At 36.5% G+C, this 18,466-nt stretch overlaps 1 protein-coding gene across 1 annotated transcript in view; it reads left to right on the top strand.

The window, feature by feature from the left end:
* Positions 1 to 18,466, top strand: part of LOC121299814 (integrin alpha-1-like) — a 68,073-nt gene that overhangs the window by 4,388 nt on the left and 45,219 nt on the right. The window contains exons 2-5 of the mRNA XM_041227913.1: positions 11,794 to 11,914; positions 13,333 to 13,445; positions 14,231 to 14,319; positions 17,393 to 17,507. Coding sequence (XP_041083847.1) covers positions 11,794 to 11,914; positions 13,333 to 13,445; positions 14,231 to 14,319; positions 17,393 to 17,507 — 438 coding nt within the window. The remainder of the gene's footprint in view (positions 1 to 11,793; positions 11,915 to 13,332; positions 13,446 to 14,230; positions 14,320 to 17,392; positions 17,508 to 18,466) is intronic.

The raw sequence follows: 18,466 nt of genomic DNA on the forward strand, positions 1-18,466 counted from the left end.
GTTGTGCAATATGCTCTCCATTTCTTAGGAATGGACTTTACTGTGCTCTGGGGGATATTCAATGCTTTGGAAATGTTCTTATATCCTACCCTTGATTGGTGCTTTTGACGAACCTTATTTTGGATTTGCTTTGAATTTTTCTTCGTCTTCATGATGTAGTTTTTGTTAGGAAATGTACTAACCAACTGTGGGACCTCCCAGAGACAGGTGTATTTAACCTGAAATCATGTGAAACACCTTAATTGCACACAGGTGGACTCCACTCAACTAATTATGTGACTTATAAAGACAATTGGTTGCACCAGAGCTTATTTAGGTGTGTCATAGCAAAGGGGGTGAATACTTATGCAATCAATTATTTTCTGTTTTATACTTGTAATTAATTTAGAACAATTTGTAGATTTTATTTTTCACTTTGATATTATGGACTTCTTTTGTGTTGATCAGTGACAAAAACTCCTAGTTAAATCCATTTTGATTCCATGTTGTAATACAATAAAATGTGGAAAAGTCCAAGGGGGGTGAATACTTTTGAAAGCCACTGTTACTTACAAGGCCCTGAATAGATTAGCACCTAGTTATTTGCAGGAGTTACTGACACCCTATCGTCCAAACCGCACTGTGATCTCAGAATGTGGGGCTGCTGATTATTCCTTGGGTCAACAAAGGCAACATGGGAGGGCTTTTTTCTAGTAAAGTGCCTAAATTATGAAATGCTCTGCCTTCGTTTGTCAGGGAAGCTGGGACCGTTACAGTTTTCAAGTCAAGACTAAAAATGCACTTTTATAAAATGGCTTTCTTATCTTAGTGGGTTTTAATGTAACTTTAAAATTGCTGCTTGTGTATTATTATTATCCTGTTATTTAAATGTTATTTAAATGGTTGCAGCTGTATGTGTGACATGCTATACAAATGTATTGTGGTTTGATGCTTTTGTATAAAAAGGACTGTATAAATGCAATACATAAATAAATAAATACCATATAAATACACAGTAATTAGAGACACTTCATGTAACGTGTTAACCAAAAAAAAATAAAAAATTTGTTACACGGTGTAATAGATCGAAGGTTAGCTATATTTCTCAAATGATAAAAAGATGATTTAGCAATTTTCCTAATATGGAACTCAAACAATAGAACAGGATCAAAAATGACCCCCAAATGTTTTGCTTCGTGTTTTGGTTCTGAGGAAAGGCTGCTAAGATCTATTTTATATAAATCAACATTGTTTTTATTGGTACTATGAACCCATAGCATTAATCTTCTTATGTTAAACATTGTATTCTGTTTGGCTGTCAAGGGGTAGAGGTGAGTTGAAATGCTGAACATGTGACTCAAATCAGATGTGTGTAACGAGCAGGAGTCACACTGTATGAATGTGAAAGAACATGTGACAGCTTTTTTAAGGAGTATAGCTAATATTACATTGTAATTTCTCTCATAGGTTGGGATTCTGTTTTTGATTTTGTTTTTTAATGTTTTTTGATTCACACATTTTTAAAACTGGTAACCACTTCTGAGCATCTGGTTCAAAAATATAACAAGTTTTACTTTTTAATGACTTCCATTTTATACACAAGTACAATACATATCTTGCCTACTGGTTTGGAAAATGGCCATGATCTATAATATTGTAGCCACACAAGATTAATGAAGGGACTAATAACGCTTTATCTATAAGGGTATAATTGTACTTGCACCTGTAGAATAAATCATACTTATAGTTATTGGAACAAGTTCCTGGAGACCTGCATGTCTGAAATTTAATTTATTTTTCACAAAGCTTTTTGCTTAATATGCTTGCACAGCACAAACACAAACCCACAGGGTACAACAAATGCTATTCGTAAACAAGATTTCCAGTTTCATTTCAGTGAAGACATGTGTTAGTTCTCTATTAGTTCTGCAGTAAGTTGAGGTTGATTAGCAGGGATATTTAGACTGTGACTTTCCACATCATGCTGTTAACATAAACATGTGCACTTTACTCAGACTAGTCTTAATACAGAGAGTCTCATTCCACGGCAATATGAATAGCGTTCATGCTAGCGGTTTTCCTATTCGGGTATCATTGTGAAACATCAATGCTGCGGTACTACAGCCTTATAAGGTTGTTTCCATTCACTCCTCTATAATATAAAACATGATTTTCAACATATGCAGCTGACTGCAGTGCAGATCACTTTCTTCAGCACTCAGGGCTACATCATGTGATGTGGCTGACAAGAACAGGCCTTGCAACATATCTTTATTTTTTAAAGATATTCCAAGGGTTTGAACACGTTTGGGAGAATTATCTTTTGCATATCAACTCCCTAATTGTTTCCATCAGAGTATGAACATGGAATTTGATCTTTTTTCTTTCTCTGATTTAAGATTGTGTTTGGGAATTGCTTAGAACCTCCTGCCCATGCGTCTCCTTCAGTCCACATTAACAATGTCCTATTTATTCTGTTCTTTGATCTATGTACGCTTCTGATTACATTTGAACCACACACGTTTTTTTACTGTGTTGCTTGTAATTGTTTTTTTTTATTGTTTTCCCCATGTAAAATTAGGCCCTGGTCTCAATGGGTACATTTCCTGCTTAAATAAACAAATAAATAAATACATAAAATAAAAAATAAATGGTGCTGTGAGTGCAAATGAACATTAAGTTAAAATTGTAAAAAGGTTCAGCTATTTTGTGAAAAGCATTAGCCTTTCTTCTCTAGAGACCTGGGTTCAAACCTTGTTAGTTCAAAAGGAACACGAAGAGGTCACAGCTTGACCAGGTTTCACAATGTGGTCACAACGTTCACCAGCAATCTGATTTGAAATACATAATCCTTCAACCTTTTTAAAATCGAACCTATATTAAAAACAGCAGCTGCAAAATTAGAACCCATTACATTTCTGTTACTTCCTCGAAGCAGTCCTACAAAGTACTAGTAATACAACGGAAATGCATTTACTACAGGACCTGCATAGCAGGACCCCAGGGGAAGGAAGTGGCAACTAAACATTGAATTTATCTTTTGCACAAGCTCCTAACATTGTAAACTGAAACATAAATCTTCATCTGTGAAGCAGGAGGTCTAGCTGCTATCATAATGCCCTTTTATAGAGGCAGGAAGTGTAGTCTACTTACTAAACTGCAATGCTATACAGCACACTGCTAGTCAGATTGCAGTGCAGTCTACTTAATAAACTGTAAAGCAATACAGCACACTGCTAGTCAAAGTGCAGTGTAGTCTACTGCTGACCAAACTGGAATGGAATACAGCACACTGCTAGTCGGATTGCAGTGCAGTCTACTGGTTACCAAACTGCTATGGAATAAAGCACACTGCTAGTCAGAGTGCAGTTTGTGCCTGAGCTCTTGTTTCTTCAGACAGCTGTAGGAACTAAACTGACTGACTTTGTCAAGTTTGTCCATGAAAATACAAACGCTCACATAATTTGTTTTGGTCAGAACTGAGTTTTGCAAAGAATAAAGAAAACTAAGAAAAATGGTGAAATAAAATATGCCCCAGGATATGAACCTAGCAATAGCCAATCAAATGTTTTTTAAGACATGCAGTGCCGCCTACTGATCTCCTCAGGAGAGAGTGATGAGAAAAGGACAATGTAATTTTAAATTAAAATAATACCATGCTTATTGCCTCTAGACAGGTTATAGTCGTACATGAATTTTTTGATTAGCCACATTGGTGTGTACTTACTAGGTTTCTCTTCATTTGTCCAGTGTGGCAGATAGACTAGTGTGTGAGTGTGATATGTTGCTTTTTTGGTTTGGTGCTGAAAGGATGAAAAGTACAGTTGGTTGTGCATTGCACAATGTTAAAACCTTAGTAGTAGTATTTATTGGTTGTGTGTGTTTCTTTTACTGACAGTCCCGTTTGCTGACAATCGTTGTGTACTGTGTGGGCAATTTATATTAACTATGACGTCACTTATTTACTATTTTGATAATCTCACGCATCGCAGTTTTAAGAATTTGAGATCTCTGTTGATTTGGGTTGGGTCGGATCGGGTCCATATGCTTGCTCGAGATCGGGTCGGTTTCGGGTTGAGTGTGGTCGGGTTGGGCTTAAAATTCAGGCCCAAGCAGACCTCTACTCCTCAGAAAATTGGAAGTAGAATGCATTGGACTGGAAGTGTTGCATTGAAACATTTATTGGACTAATAGCTTCAAAAAAATACCTTAATGTGTCTTTCACAGAGGAAAAATACTTGACTGTGAATTTGCACTGTTATTTAGTAGGATTCCCATGCATTTCCCATTTACAATGCTTTACACTATATTGTATTGCACTATGCAAGTATGAGAAACTTTTGTAGGATATTATGTAAGATTGTTTTTTATATCGCTCTTTGTACTTTAATGAGTAATATTCAGTGGCTCTCAAAAGTATTCACCCCCCTTGGACTTTTCCATGGAATCAAAATGGATTTAATTAGGAAAGTCTGCCACTAATCAACACAAAAAAGTCCATAATGTCAAAGTGAAAAATAAAATTTACAAATTGTTCTAAATTAATTACAAATATAAAACAGAAAATAATTGATTGCATAAGTATTCACCCCCTTTGCTATGACACACCTAAATAAGCTCTGGTGCAACCAATTGTCTTTATAAGTCACATAATTAGTTGAATGGAATCCACCTGTGTGCAGTTAAGGTGTTTTTAAATACACCTGTCTCTGGGAGGTCCCACAGTTGGTTAGTACATTTCCTAACAAAAACTACATCATGAAGACGAAGAAAAATTCAAAGCAAATCCAAAATAAGGTTCGTCAAAAGCACCAATCAAGGGTAGGATATAAGAACATTTCCAAAGCATTGAATATCCCCCGGAGCACAGTAAAGTCCATTATTAAGAAATGGAGAGAATATGACACAACTGTGAATCTGTCTAGAACAGGCCGTCCTCAAAAACTGAGTATCCAGGCGAGAAAGGCACTAGTCAGGAAGGCCACCAAGAGGCCTATGGCAACTCTAAAGGAGTTACAGACGGCTGAGCTGGGAGACAATGTGCAAATGGCAGCAATAGTCGGGGTGCTTCACAAAACTGGCCTTTATGGGAGAGTGGCAAAACGAAAGCCATTGTTGAAAAAAACTCACATCAAATCACGGCTAGTGTTTCCCAGAAGGCGTGTGGGAAACTCTGAGACCAAGTGGAAGAAGATTTTATAGTCTGATGAGACCAAAATAGAGCTTTTTGGCCTCAACTCTAAGCACTATGTTTGGTGCAAGTCTAACACCGCACATCATCCTGAGAACACCATCCCTACCGTGAAGCATGGTGGTGGCAGCATCATGCTATGGGGATGCTTCTCTGCATCAGGGCCTGGAAAGCTTGTGAAGATAGAGGGCAAAATGGATGCAGCAAAGTACAGATAAATCCTGGAGGAAAACCTGCTGAAGTCTGCAAGACACCTGGGACTTGGGAGAAGATTCATCTTCCAGCAGGACAATAACCCCAAACATACAGCCAAAGCCACACTGGAGTGGCTTAAAAACAAAAAGGTCAATGTCCTTTTCGTCAGGTGTAAGTGGTGCAGTGAATAAAAGTAATGTCCACGCTGTATTTCTCCCAAAAACAGTCTGTATTTTAATAATAAATAATAAAAATACTCCACCCCTTTACCAGCAATAGTACTGGGGGGTACACGGCGGGCTTACAGACCCAAAAATAATAATTATTAAACAATAGTCCAATGGTCGGTCCCGCGTCCTCCGTGCACAAAATAGTGCATGCTCCATTCCGGAGACCGTGGTGCAAGACTTGGTTTTGTGCAGTGAAGGTTTCTGGGGTGATTACTGGCTTAGCAACAACATAAATTCTCCTCTGCAACACTGAAAAACACACTTAACACAAAATAACAAACTACAGGCTCTGGCCGTCAGGTTACGTTTTTTCAGTGCAAAGCGGCGTACTAACATTGCTGCTTCCCCTTTGTACCTCCTCCCTGCAATCAACTCGTCGCCATGGTTTCTCCAATAGAGGGCTGTCCCTCAGCTGATCACAATGGAGTCGTTCCGGGTACATGCAACTATGTGCTCCCCCTAATATGGTCACCTTCCAGTTTCCACCTACCATCAAGGCGGTCCATCTAGGGGCCAGCGTACCACTGTCTTTACACAACGCCCTTTCTGATCTGGAGGGAGATTTACAACATTAATCCTTTCTCTCCTTATCAGAGTCCTGGAGAAGCCCAGTCAAAGCCCGGACCTCAATCCAATTGAGAATATGCAGAAAGAATTGAAAATTGCTGTTCACCAAAGGACCCCATCCACCTTGACGGAGCTTGAGCAATTTTGCAAAGAAGAATGGGCAAAAATTGTAGTGTCCAGATGTGCAAAGCTGGTAGAGATTTAAACAAACATAATCATGGCAGTAATTGCTGCCAAAGGTGCCTCTACCAAATATTGACTCAAGGAGGTGAATACTTATGCAATCAATTATTTTCTGTTTTGTATTTGTAATTAATTTAGAACAATTTGTAGATTTTATTTTTCACTTTGACATTATGGACTTTTTTTGGGTTGATCAGTGACAAAAACTCCAAATTTTGATTCCATGTTGTAACACAACAAAATGTGGAAAAGTCCAAGGAGGGGTGAATACTTTTGAGAGCCACTGTAAAAATGTATTTACTACTTTTCCAGGATGGGTGATCTATTTAGTAGTTATTTTACTTTCATTAATCCAGATTCAACTAAAATAAACAGCTCTCCAAAAAGAACAATGCATCCCTTTGTTTTGAGCCAAAAGACACAAGCATGAGGTTTGCACCTGCTTGTCATATTTAATGGGTTTGTTGGGTCTTCATTGGAACTGGAATGGAAATGGTTCTCATTGTTATTATTTAATGGTTGTTGATAAAAAAACGCAATACCATATATGTTTTTTTGTTTTTCTTGAATCAGATTTTAAGACAGCTCTGTTGCTACTTTACCTATAGTAGTGTACATAAAATATGATTCATATATTAGGACATTGTTTTACACATTTAAAAAATAAATACTATCTCTTCAAACACTCTTCAGTGCTGTGATGCATTTGGGTAGACTCCCAGATGGCTCCGTTTATCATGTGCAACACATGCTCAGGAATCTATAAACCATTCCACTATCTGAATGAAAAAATGCAGGGATTCTTTTGGCTCTGTCCTTTTGATGTTTTTTTTTTTTGGAAATGTAATTTTTAGACGTTTAAGTATTTACAAATAAACTGTATGGAGTACTACTGTACGTGTTAATATCCTTAAACAGTTCAATACACAGAGAGTGCTATATTTTATAATTCTTTCACACTTGTTTATACACTGGTATGAATCATATCATTCAGCACATTATAATAAATCTCCTATATTGGCTGATCAGTTAATAATACCAACATCAGCAGAAGACCCGTACTCTCCTCTCGACTGCAAAGCTTGCTCTTTATTTGAACTGTAAGGCGTTTGCCTTTGAACCGTATGGTTTGCTGTTCGGATCCAGCCCTACCTTTCCATTCACTTCAGTGAGCTGACTTAATAATTCTTTACAAGCCATATAGATAGAATTTAGAAACAACAGGAACACGTGAGTGAGGTTTTAAATGTATGTGTGGTTAAGAACGAGAATGCATGTTGGTGTGTTCTGAAAAATAGAAAAGCCAACTAGTAAAAAAAAAACTTGAATTATCAGAGGGTTTTCTGAAGAGATGATGTTCAGTTCTGAACTTATTAGGCTATGCTGAATGGGATGATGTTCAGTTCTTTAGTTATTGAGCTATGCTGAATGAGATGATGTTCAGTTCTTTAGTTATTGGGCTATACAGAATGAGATAATGTTCAGTTCTGAAGTTATTGGGTCTTGCTGAAGAAATACCAAAGACACACATAAAGTTGTACAGTCAATTTAAGTCAATGAGTGCTAGCAGGTACAGCCCATGAAGGAGCAAGATCTGTTTAATTAGTTAAGACTCTGTAGAGAATCACAAGCTCATCTTGTATGCAGATGATACCACTTTCCTGTCCACAGGAACTCATGTAACTATGCACCACGAACATGTATAGCAATAAAGTAACACCTATCCGTTGCTGCTCTAACACATTTATAGCCACAAAAGAAGTGTTATCTGTGACTGTTCTAGCACAGATATAGCAATAAAAGATCTCTTATCTATGACTGTTCTAACACATATATAGCAATAAAAGATCTCTTAGCTGTGACTGTTCTAACACATTTGTAACACTAAGTAAAGCTACACTCACACTGGACTTGAGTGAAGTCGCTGGATATCAATCCACACCAGACTCGACTTGGAAATGACCCAAAAGACTGGAAATAAATACATGACCCCGCCCATGCATTCCTATTGGACATATTAGAGATGGGCTGTCCCATTAGAAAACAGGTCTTGTTTTGATAAAAGGATAACACCCTGACCTCCAGCAACTCCATTGTAAAATAAATGCTGAACTTATAAAATCTGTAGATCAGAGTTATTGAACATCCCTATATATCCAACAGTTTTATTGTTATCATATATTAGTAGTAATTGTACAGTTGTATTCGTTGTATTATTATTTTTTCTTTATTGTACCAGTAATACTACTACTGATTTGAAGCCCGGTACATCTCCAGCTGTCAGCAGAGAGCTGGACAAAAGCAGTATAGTTGAACTGATGTTTTCAACAAAATTATTTTACTGTTATACATTTATATATACAACTTACTGCAATCCTTGATTGATCCTTTTTATTAACTTATTTATTTAAGTGCAACATTATTATTATTATTATTATTATTATTATTTATTATTATTATTATTATTATTATTATTATTTATTTATTATGTTGTTGTTGTTGTTGTTGCTGTTGTTAAGCATACATTATTATTATTATTATTATTATTATTATTATTATTATTATTATTATTATTATTATTATTATTATTATTATTATTATTATTCGTGTTATTATGCGCAAGTCACCAATTACCTTGTATTACTACCACTGTCGTTCTGCAAATCTACTTTTCTACTTTATCATAAACGCTATTGAAGACTGTAACACATCAGGTCATTGTTTTAGAACATATAGAGCGGTAGGACCTTGATAATAAAACTTTTAAACTATTCGCTAGCGTCGCTCGCGTCCAGTGTGGATGCAGCTTAACACTTATCTATGGGTGTTCTAACACATTTTTACCATGTTTTTTTTTTTTTTTTTGCTCAAGAACATCAGTTTAGTTTTTAAACAGTAAATAGAATGATTGTATAACTTCATGTTATGTTGTTTATCCATGTACAATACTGTGCACACCTCTTCAATAGTACTGCTCAACACACCCAAGTCATCTGTAAATTGTCTTACTGACTCATAGTATTCTCATTTGGTATTACTGACAAGAGATTATTTCCTTTGTTGTTGTCAGAGCTGTCAACTGTAGTTCTTCCTTTGAGTAGTTCCATGTCTAGAATCATTCAAATATTTTTCAGGTTTTCTGAGATACCAAATACTGCTTTTGAAAAGTTTTATCAGATAAGATAGAGGCATTATCAAAGCTTGAGACAACAAACTGTAGTTTTATCTTGTTTTGTTATTACAGTCAAATTAAAATGTAAATGCACTATACACATAGCTTTTACAACGACAGCAACACAATATCCAACTGAAGTGAAGCAATATTGTGTGAAATTCCCAGTTCAAAGAGAAATAGCACACTGTGGACAGACTGCCGAATAAAGCCAATGTAAACTCAGACATCGAAGGGTTTGTCAGCTGTCTTTGACTAATGACGATAGAATGGTAATGTGCAGTAAAACCACTGGCTGTATTAGAAGTCAACAGTTTTAAAGTAAAATCAATTAAACAAACAAAAAAAATGTGCATTAAAGTGGGTAGTAATAAGGAAGCACAGGGAGCACAGGTTCACGTGCAGCTGCACCAAGATTCCAGTTGAATGAATGGTTAGCAGTTGAGTCTCAGTACAGCTGAATAAAAGATGCAGTGCTTCACTTACTGGGTTGGGTGTTCAGTGAGTGGAGAACGGGAGTAGAGAGAGGAGGTTGAAAAACAATAACAACTGCTATGCGTGCTGGAGCAGGAGTATGGTACTTGTTTGTTCCGTGTTAATAAGCTACTAACAAACAAATGAGCAAGATAGGCTGAATGGCCTCCTCTCATTTTTAAACTTTCTTATGTTCTTATGTGTCTGTTTGTTTTGTTTGTCTGTTTTGGCTACTGTGCCGTTTTATTTTACAAAGTGTTTTGTGTTTTGTTAAATCTTTTTATTTATGAAATCAGCACATCAGCGCATTCATTACCCCAATCTGCTGTAGATTTACTTTCATTTCACTCGCAGTGATGTGTGTTTCTTCCGGGTATGACTTCACTGCTAAAGCCAGCTTGCCACAATGACACATGAAGAAGCATTAGGTAGTAAACCATATTCTGAAAGGAGCATTGTGTATGGTTATGTGCTGCTGGTATCATTACAAGTGCTTAACATGTAAATCTTTTTGCATGATATGTGTAAGTACACAGCTTTAAGGGTTAGGGTTTAGGGTTAGGTTTAGAGTTAAGGTTATGGATAGGGTTAGGGTTAGGATTACAATTAGGGTTATATAATGCAAAACAAAGTACACATTAAATGTGTTGTAACTGCATAATAATATTGTAATTAATGTAAAGTGCCACTAAATATTCTTCCTTGAGAATGAATTGAAGCCCTGCATTATAGTTCCAATGCAGTAATCATTTCTCTGCCGAACTCTGTGCACCAATATTAATAAGTGACACCTTCCAGCACCTTGTGACCCCAAAGTGCTATAGGTACAGATCCCAGTAAAGAGTCCAGGCAGTGCACATCTACACATCCATGCAGAGAACCAAGTTCCCAGGTTAAACACTGGCACACAGTGTACTGGAATTGTAACTGAAAGCAATATCGGGGGACAAAGAACAATAATCAATGATGTTATTGTCCCAGATAAACACATTGCAGCTTTATAAAGACAGAGATGTTTCTCACAACATTTCTGAATCAAGTTTAAATAATGTATTGCAGTATGTTAATGCAGCTGCATGGCTGTGTTTTATTCGGGTAAATCTGAAAGAAGCTATTCAATTCTGAGAGTACTGTATGAACAAATACAGTGCTATACAGTCTAGGCTCATTGTTACATAATAAATTCAGGGAAAGGGAAACTTCTGTCCCGAGACCTCTCTGAGGAATGCTTCAAATATTTTATAATGAAAAGATCTGTTATGAGAAGGCCTGAATACAAAAGATAGCTTTCCAGTGTTTTGTGTTAAGATGAAACAAGGTTTGCGATAATATATAGTGAAAATGCTTCTGTATTAAAGTTTAATATTTTTTGGAGATACGTAAAAGGTAACTAAATCAAAAGATGAAATGCTAATGTGTAAGCTATGAAGCATGTATGCGAGCAAAACTAAACTAAAATATGAAAAAAGGCCACTGAGCATTTATATAATTTCTTCTAGATAAAGAAATGCAGCTTCAGCAATAAATATTTAAAACATTGGCATCTCAGTTTAGTTCTTCGTTTAAAAACGTGTGGCTATAAAATGAACTTTCATTAGCCCTGTAGTTCTTTCCTATGTGACTCCAATGTGAGCTTTCATTAGCCCTGTAGTGAGAGAATATTGTTGACTTGTCTTCTACTGCATGTTTTTCTTTACCTTTCAAGAAGAGGAGAATGTGTGAGCATGCATAATATGTCTCTCTAATTATCTGTAATTGGATATTGGTGTGCTTAACATTGCTTTCTTTCTTATCTCCCTCAGTTTTGTTTCAACTTGCTTTATCTTTCAATGTGGATGAGAAAAATGCCATGACATTTAGTGGTTCAGTGGAAGACATGTTTGGTTACAGTGTTCAGCAGTTTGAAAATGAAGAAGGGAAATGGTAAGTAGAGTAGGCTTTTACTCATGCTTTACAGTGTTGTTTGCTTTTTCAGAATCCTGCTCTGTATTTGAGTTTTTAATAATGTGACAGAATACAGTTTGGTCACCACAACACAAAATAAACTTGATGCTGTAATGAAACCAATATTGAAATAATATCTCTACCTTTGCTTTTTTTTATTTTTATCTGTAAAGTGATTTATTGTGAAAGGCGCTAGTTGACTGAAGGCACATGAATCCATATGCTGCTTGTAGCTATTTATGGATCATATTTCTACCGGGTTGACTTGGTGTACCGTAGCTCCGCTTCCTTTCTGGATGGCTGACTTCAAACTAACCCTTGGAATGAATTGTCTCACCATCCAGTCCAGGGGACTCTGTTCCCTTTACACAGTGCCCTCACAGGTCGGGAGGGAGATTTATAACCAAGATTCATCTTTCTCTGTCACAGGGGGACTATGTGATGGTCTTCTGTCTAATCTTTTTGTTCACCGGGAGGAACACGTCGCATCAATGTATTATTTTATTGTTTGTTTTTTACCAGGCAGCACCGGGATGCTCAGGCTGTGCTCCAAGTATTTTTATTTTTATTCACCCATTGTTTGGGTCCAGTGTTTTTGGAAATCTGTAAGATTTTGTATTATAATAAAGCTGGTTATTTAATGCAAGACTGTCATGACTGAAATGCCTTTGAGAGTTGCCAAACTGCGTGCATTTTCAGTCGTTCCCTTTTTTGTGTTTCATTTAATGAACAGGGCTCATTACGGAAAAGGAATGTACATTACTACAGCTGTTTACATGATGGCAATTTAATAGTCTTTGCTTTAGCAAGTTGCAATAATATTGTAGCTTCAAGAGTTCAACAGTAAGGTCAATTTTCATATTGTATAATGGAGTCAAAATCAATTATTTTCCTAAGGGAATCAGTATTTGACAAATCAAGCATTTTTCATATCACTAAATCAATTAGTGTATCACTATGCAACACTATTTAGACTTGGCTTGCCAGTTTCTGACATGGCAGCACACAGGTCAAACTTCACAGTGCTGCATATACCTGGACAACCCCTTAGCCACTTGTCATGAAACTTTGTTCAGCAGACCAGTAGGTTATTGAGTAGACCACATTCTGGAGATATGCACATTCACTTTTTTGCATTCATCTGGAGAATTGCTTTTCAAAGTGTGATGAAACATGTCATTGCTGCAGTAATTTGTATTATATACTGTTGTATAATACTGTTGGTACATGTCATGGTATTGTGGGGAGGAGATGTATGTTAATAGCACTTGTGAAAGTTCTTTACAGTGATCAGTCCTGCATTAATACATGTCTCTTTGTATGTAAGATAATGGGAGATCAGTCCTGCGTGAATACAAGTCTCTTCATATGTAAGATATTATGGCCTCTTGTTTCAGGGTCCTAATTGGGTCTCCATTGGTGGGGCAGCCTGTGAAGAGAACTGGGGATGTGTATAAATGCCCTGTAGGCAAGGGCAGACAATCAGGCTGTATCAAACTTGAGCTGCCTGGTAAGTAACAACAGCTAATTTGTTCATTAATTAATTCTGCTTTCTTTAATGTATCAGTCATGTTCTCGGCATGGGCTTGACCCTGTATAACAAGGTCACAGCATCACTGACAGCTGTGTCGTCACACATGTTGAACACAATATTTGCTGGGAAATGTCTACTATTGTGTACTGTAGATTTGTTGATAACCATCCTTTGAAAATCATGTTCTTACTTCTTATTAATGTTAGCAACCTTTTCTCGGGTTACCTTTCATTGTAAAACATTTTTTCTTCATTCATTTTATTTCACTTTAATTCAAGAGATATACATTTTTCAAAAGCAGCGCTACAATAGAATTCACATTTCTATCGTGCCTTTCATTACAAGGTATAATATAACATATATTATGTTACTTTGTTCTTTTTATTTGCTTTCTGTGCTGAACATCAAAAGGTCTGATTGCTGCTTCATTGGATAGAGTTTGATAACGAGTACAGGAAATGAACAGGTGCTTGTGGTGGGATGGAGGCAATCTGCACAGAGAAATGGCTTATTTTTGTATATCTGATGTTTGTGATAAAGAAGTGAGTGAGTTTAAATATATGTCCTTGAACAGAATGTTGTTTCTTAATGACTGCTCTGTCACAGTCCCCAATAGCTCAGCCAGGGTTCATTTTGTGGCCTTCTGCTTAATATATCTACACATGCTGAATTAAAGCGTATAAATAAGGGAATGAGCCTTGTTGCTCCTACTTATCAACATCTTGTAGGTAAATTGTATTTATTTGGTTTTGTTTCTTTAGAAAACACAACAATACCGAATGTTACTGAAGTCAAGGAAAACATGACTCTTGGAACCACTTTAGTAACTAATCCGAATGGAGGTTTTCTGGTAAGAGAATACATTTGGAAAATGCATGTTCACACTTGAATGACTTTTCATTTACTTTTGTCTTCTGGTCAAAGGCTGAGTCAAAATGAAGTTGGAAATGATCATTCAAAACATGCTTTTGTGCCGCAAATGCTCAGGTTCCCTCTAATTTTCTTAAAAAAATCTTTTACTACACACATATTCCATTAGACGCTAACTTTCAAAAATGTAATTGGGGTGTTTTGTGTGTGTGTGTGTGTGTGTCTATATATATATATATATATATATATATATATATATATATATATATATATATATATATATATATATATATATATATATATATATATATATATATATATATATATATATATATATATTGGTCAAGACTCTTCATTATTTCTTCTTTTCAGTTCTAGTGTAGGTTCTCCAGCCAAGTTAAAATGATAAATACATGCATGTAGAGAGGGGATTTAAGTAGTAATTTCTTAGTACATACTGTTCATGTGTATTTACACATAATTACAATGGGGTTATGCATTTCCTGCTGAAGTGTTAACTAGCATCTGATTTGCTGGTCTAATCCTGACTACTAGCGAATCAGTTTTGAAAATGCTTTGTAAGTACGCGCCCTCTGTATTCGATGTAAACAAAAAACGTGCCGCTTTGGATCCAGAGCAGGTCGACACAGGCTTTTATTCCTGGCAAACAACATGTAAATAAATTGTGGAAATTGAATAAAACTTATATAGTTTGTGCTTCTGTTCTACCTGGGAATAATACTGAGTTTTTTTTATTTTTATGATTGTTATTTAGAGGCTTATAACTGAAAGCCCTAAGGCACAGGCTTCCCTTAAGCCAATAGTGGACCCCTCACACAAGTCTAACGCATGCCTATACACAGCACAGGATCATTCAGAGTCTAAATAGCACAGGATCATTTATATTAATGTCCCTGATACTGAAGACACATCACAGTTAAACACTGCCCTGCTTGTCTGAACAAAAACAAGTTCTGCTTCTAGTCTTGAATAATTAATGTTTCTTCAGTCAATGTGTGGAGTTGAATGTCATGTTCAGGTGCAGAATTTCAGACCTGACAGCAATATTCAGTGATGATTGATTCCCCAGTCTTCCTCAAAGAAAGTGTCTGCTTCAGTGCTTTCAGTGCACAGTTAGTTCCCTGAATTAGATGTTGCTTTCTTTTTTAAAGATTTGTGAACACCCATGGGCTGATTTGACTTGGCTTGTTAATGAATGCAATGCAAAACACAAAACTTCTGCTGGGACCGAGGGGGTCAAGCAGCCCAGGCAAGCCAGATACATGACTCTATACAATCTTCCAAAGCATAATTATCCATAGGAATGGAATCTGAGTATTTCCATGTAAAATTATTTATACACTGAAATGAACAGATGCATGCATTGTATTATGTGTGTAGCATCACTGACACACATCTCAGGTGCCAGTTCAACCAGCAAACTGTCTTAATGCAGACTGTGTCTATGAGCCACAGAGCTGTAAATGCGACCCTTGGGAGCACAATAAGATCTGTGTAAACTACAATGGAGATGCCTCCCCATACCCTCCAAAACAGTCATGTCCAACAATGCAGAACTGAGCAAATCATTCTTCTCAGGCTCCATACTCAACACAACAACCATAGATTTTGGTATAGTAAGCAAACTTGTTAAATCAGACGACACAAAAAAGGGAGGAATGGCAAACACATTGCAGCAGCAAAGGTCATTCAAAATGATCTAGACAGCATTCAGAACTGGACATACACATGGCAAATGGCATTTAACAGAGACAAGTATAAGGTACTGCACACATGCAATAAAAATGGGCATTATAAATATCATATGGGAGATACTGAAATTGAAGAAGACCTAGAAGTTTATGTTGACTCAGAAATGTCTTCATCTAGACAATGTGGGGAAGCTATAAAAAGGCCAACAAGATGCTCGGCTATATAGTGAAAAGTGTTGAATTTAAGTCAAGGGAAGTAATGTTAAAACTTTACAATGCATTAGTACGACCTCATCTAAATATTGTGTTCTGTTCTACTCACCTTGCTACAAAAAGAATATTGCTGCTCTAGAAAGAGTACAAAGAAGAGCGACCAGAATTATTCTGGGTTTAAAAGGCATGTCATATGCAGACAGGCTTAAAGAATTAAATCTATTCAGTCTTGAACAAAGAAGACTAAGCGGCAATCTGATTCAAGCATTTCAAATTCTAAAAGGTATTGACAATGTTGACCCAAGGGACTTTTCGACCTGAAAAAAGAAACAAGATCCAGGGGTCACAAATGGAGATTAGATAAAGGGGCATTCAGAACAGAAAATAGGAGGAACTTTTTATACAGAGAATCGTGAGGGTCTGGAACCAACTCCCCAGTAATGTTATTGAAATTGACACAGTGGGATCCTTCAGGAAGATGCCTGATGAAATTCTAGGATCAATAAGCTATAACAACCAAACAAGCAAGATGGGCTGACTGGCCTCCTCTCGTCTGTAAACGTTCTTATGTTCTTATTAGTGGAGCAATGAAATCTTGATTCATCAATGAACGAAACAGGTACCCAATGACAGAGCTTCCAGTTCTTGTGATGAAGTCAGTAAATCAGCAGTTTCTTCAGTGTTGTGCGGTCATGTAAGGAGTCTTCTTGATCTCAAAGCAGACTCATGGAATCTGTTTCTCACCATTTACTTGCTCATGGTGACAGTTTTAATGGAGGGGGGGGGGGGGGGGGGGGGGGGCAGTGCCAAATACACCTCAAAAGCTTTTTTTGTCTGAATGTTCATGTTATTTATTTATGTTTGCCATATTTAATGTTTGCTCTTTAAATTTATTGAGTAGTGTATATAATCCCAGTAGCACCTTTGTAAAGTCGGTTATTGTCACATGGCAACTTGAATTGACACGTCAGGTGTTAAGAAGTGACTATGACCACAGTGCTACAGAATGCAGTTGACCTACTGGCTCTCTCAAATGTGTCTATCTCTTCTATCTATGCTTTGGTGTACAGTTCACTGGAGAACTGTATTATCTGCTATATGACAAAACTCTGCTGATTGTTATTTTAGGCCTGTGGGCCACTATATGCCTATCGATGTGGAAGTCTACATTACACCACCGGTATCTGTTCCAATGTCAGCTCCACTTTCACAGTTGTGAACTCCATTGCTCCAGCTGTGCAGGGTAAGCAGATCACAAGTTTATTTCACTGTGTGTTTTGGAAAAGCACTAAGCCCATCGATGACTAATATATATATAGAGACATACCAAAGAGCTAGAAGCTATGATGCTAAGCTAACCATCATTCCCAATTTAGGGAAATGTTTTCACTTGCTTCCATGTAATGTTTGGATTGCTTTTAAGTAAACATCCTTGCTGGTGTTAAGATTTGGACATAGCTGTTCAGTGATCAAACCAGCATTTCAAACTATATCTCAGCAAAACTATTTGGTGAAAAATGAGAATGATTTAGAAAAATACAATCTAAAAGAATTTGGGTCCTCTTTTGCACCTGCACGTTTGTGTTATTGTTGATAAAGAGCATTCTCACAGTGGCCAGTCTTAGATTTTTACTTAGGCAAAAATTTAACTTTTGTCTAAAAAAAAAAACCCTGCATGTCCTGTTCATGAATCCTGGAGACTATTAATGCAAACTGCAGAGCAATATAAATGCATATTTTAGACACATTTTTTTAAACAAATCTCCCAGCAAAAACAACACCAACCTAAAATGACTCTATCCACACTGTTAGAAATATGTGATATTAAAAGGTCAAGAAGAATAGAACTTGTAAATATGAATAAGTATATGGGTTTATACCTTCATTGAGAAATGCGTTTGGTTCACTGCTACTGAAATTAATGCTCAGACAGGTGATAGTGAATAAAGAAAACAAGAACAAAAAAATGGGATTTATTCCGAATTCACTAGAGTCGGATTACAATCAGATGTTGGGACAATTCTGGAGCTACGCTCGACATAATTAGGGAAGCTGACCAATTAGAACGAGAGCGAATATGTATGTTTGATGAGAAGTTTCAATACAAGTGATGTTTCAATACAATTTATATATACAGTTCTAAGAAAAACCACAATAATGTTTACTGTCACCGTGGCAAATTTTTTATTATTTATTATACTT

This window comes from Polyodon spathula, chromosome 2, assembly GCF_017654505.1.
Source record: "Polyodon spathula isolate WHYD16114869_AA chromosome 2, ASM1765450v1, whole genome shotgun sequence".
Taxonomy (NCBI): domain Eukaryota; kingdom Metazoa; phylum Chordata; class Actinopteri; order Acipenseriformes; family Polyodontidae; genus Polyodon; species Polyodon spathula.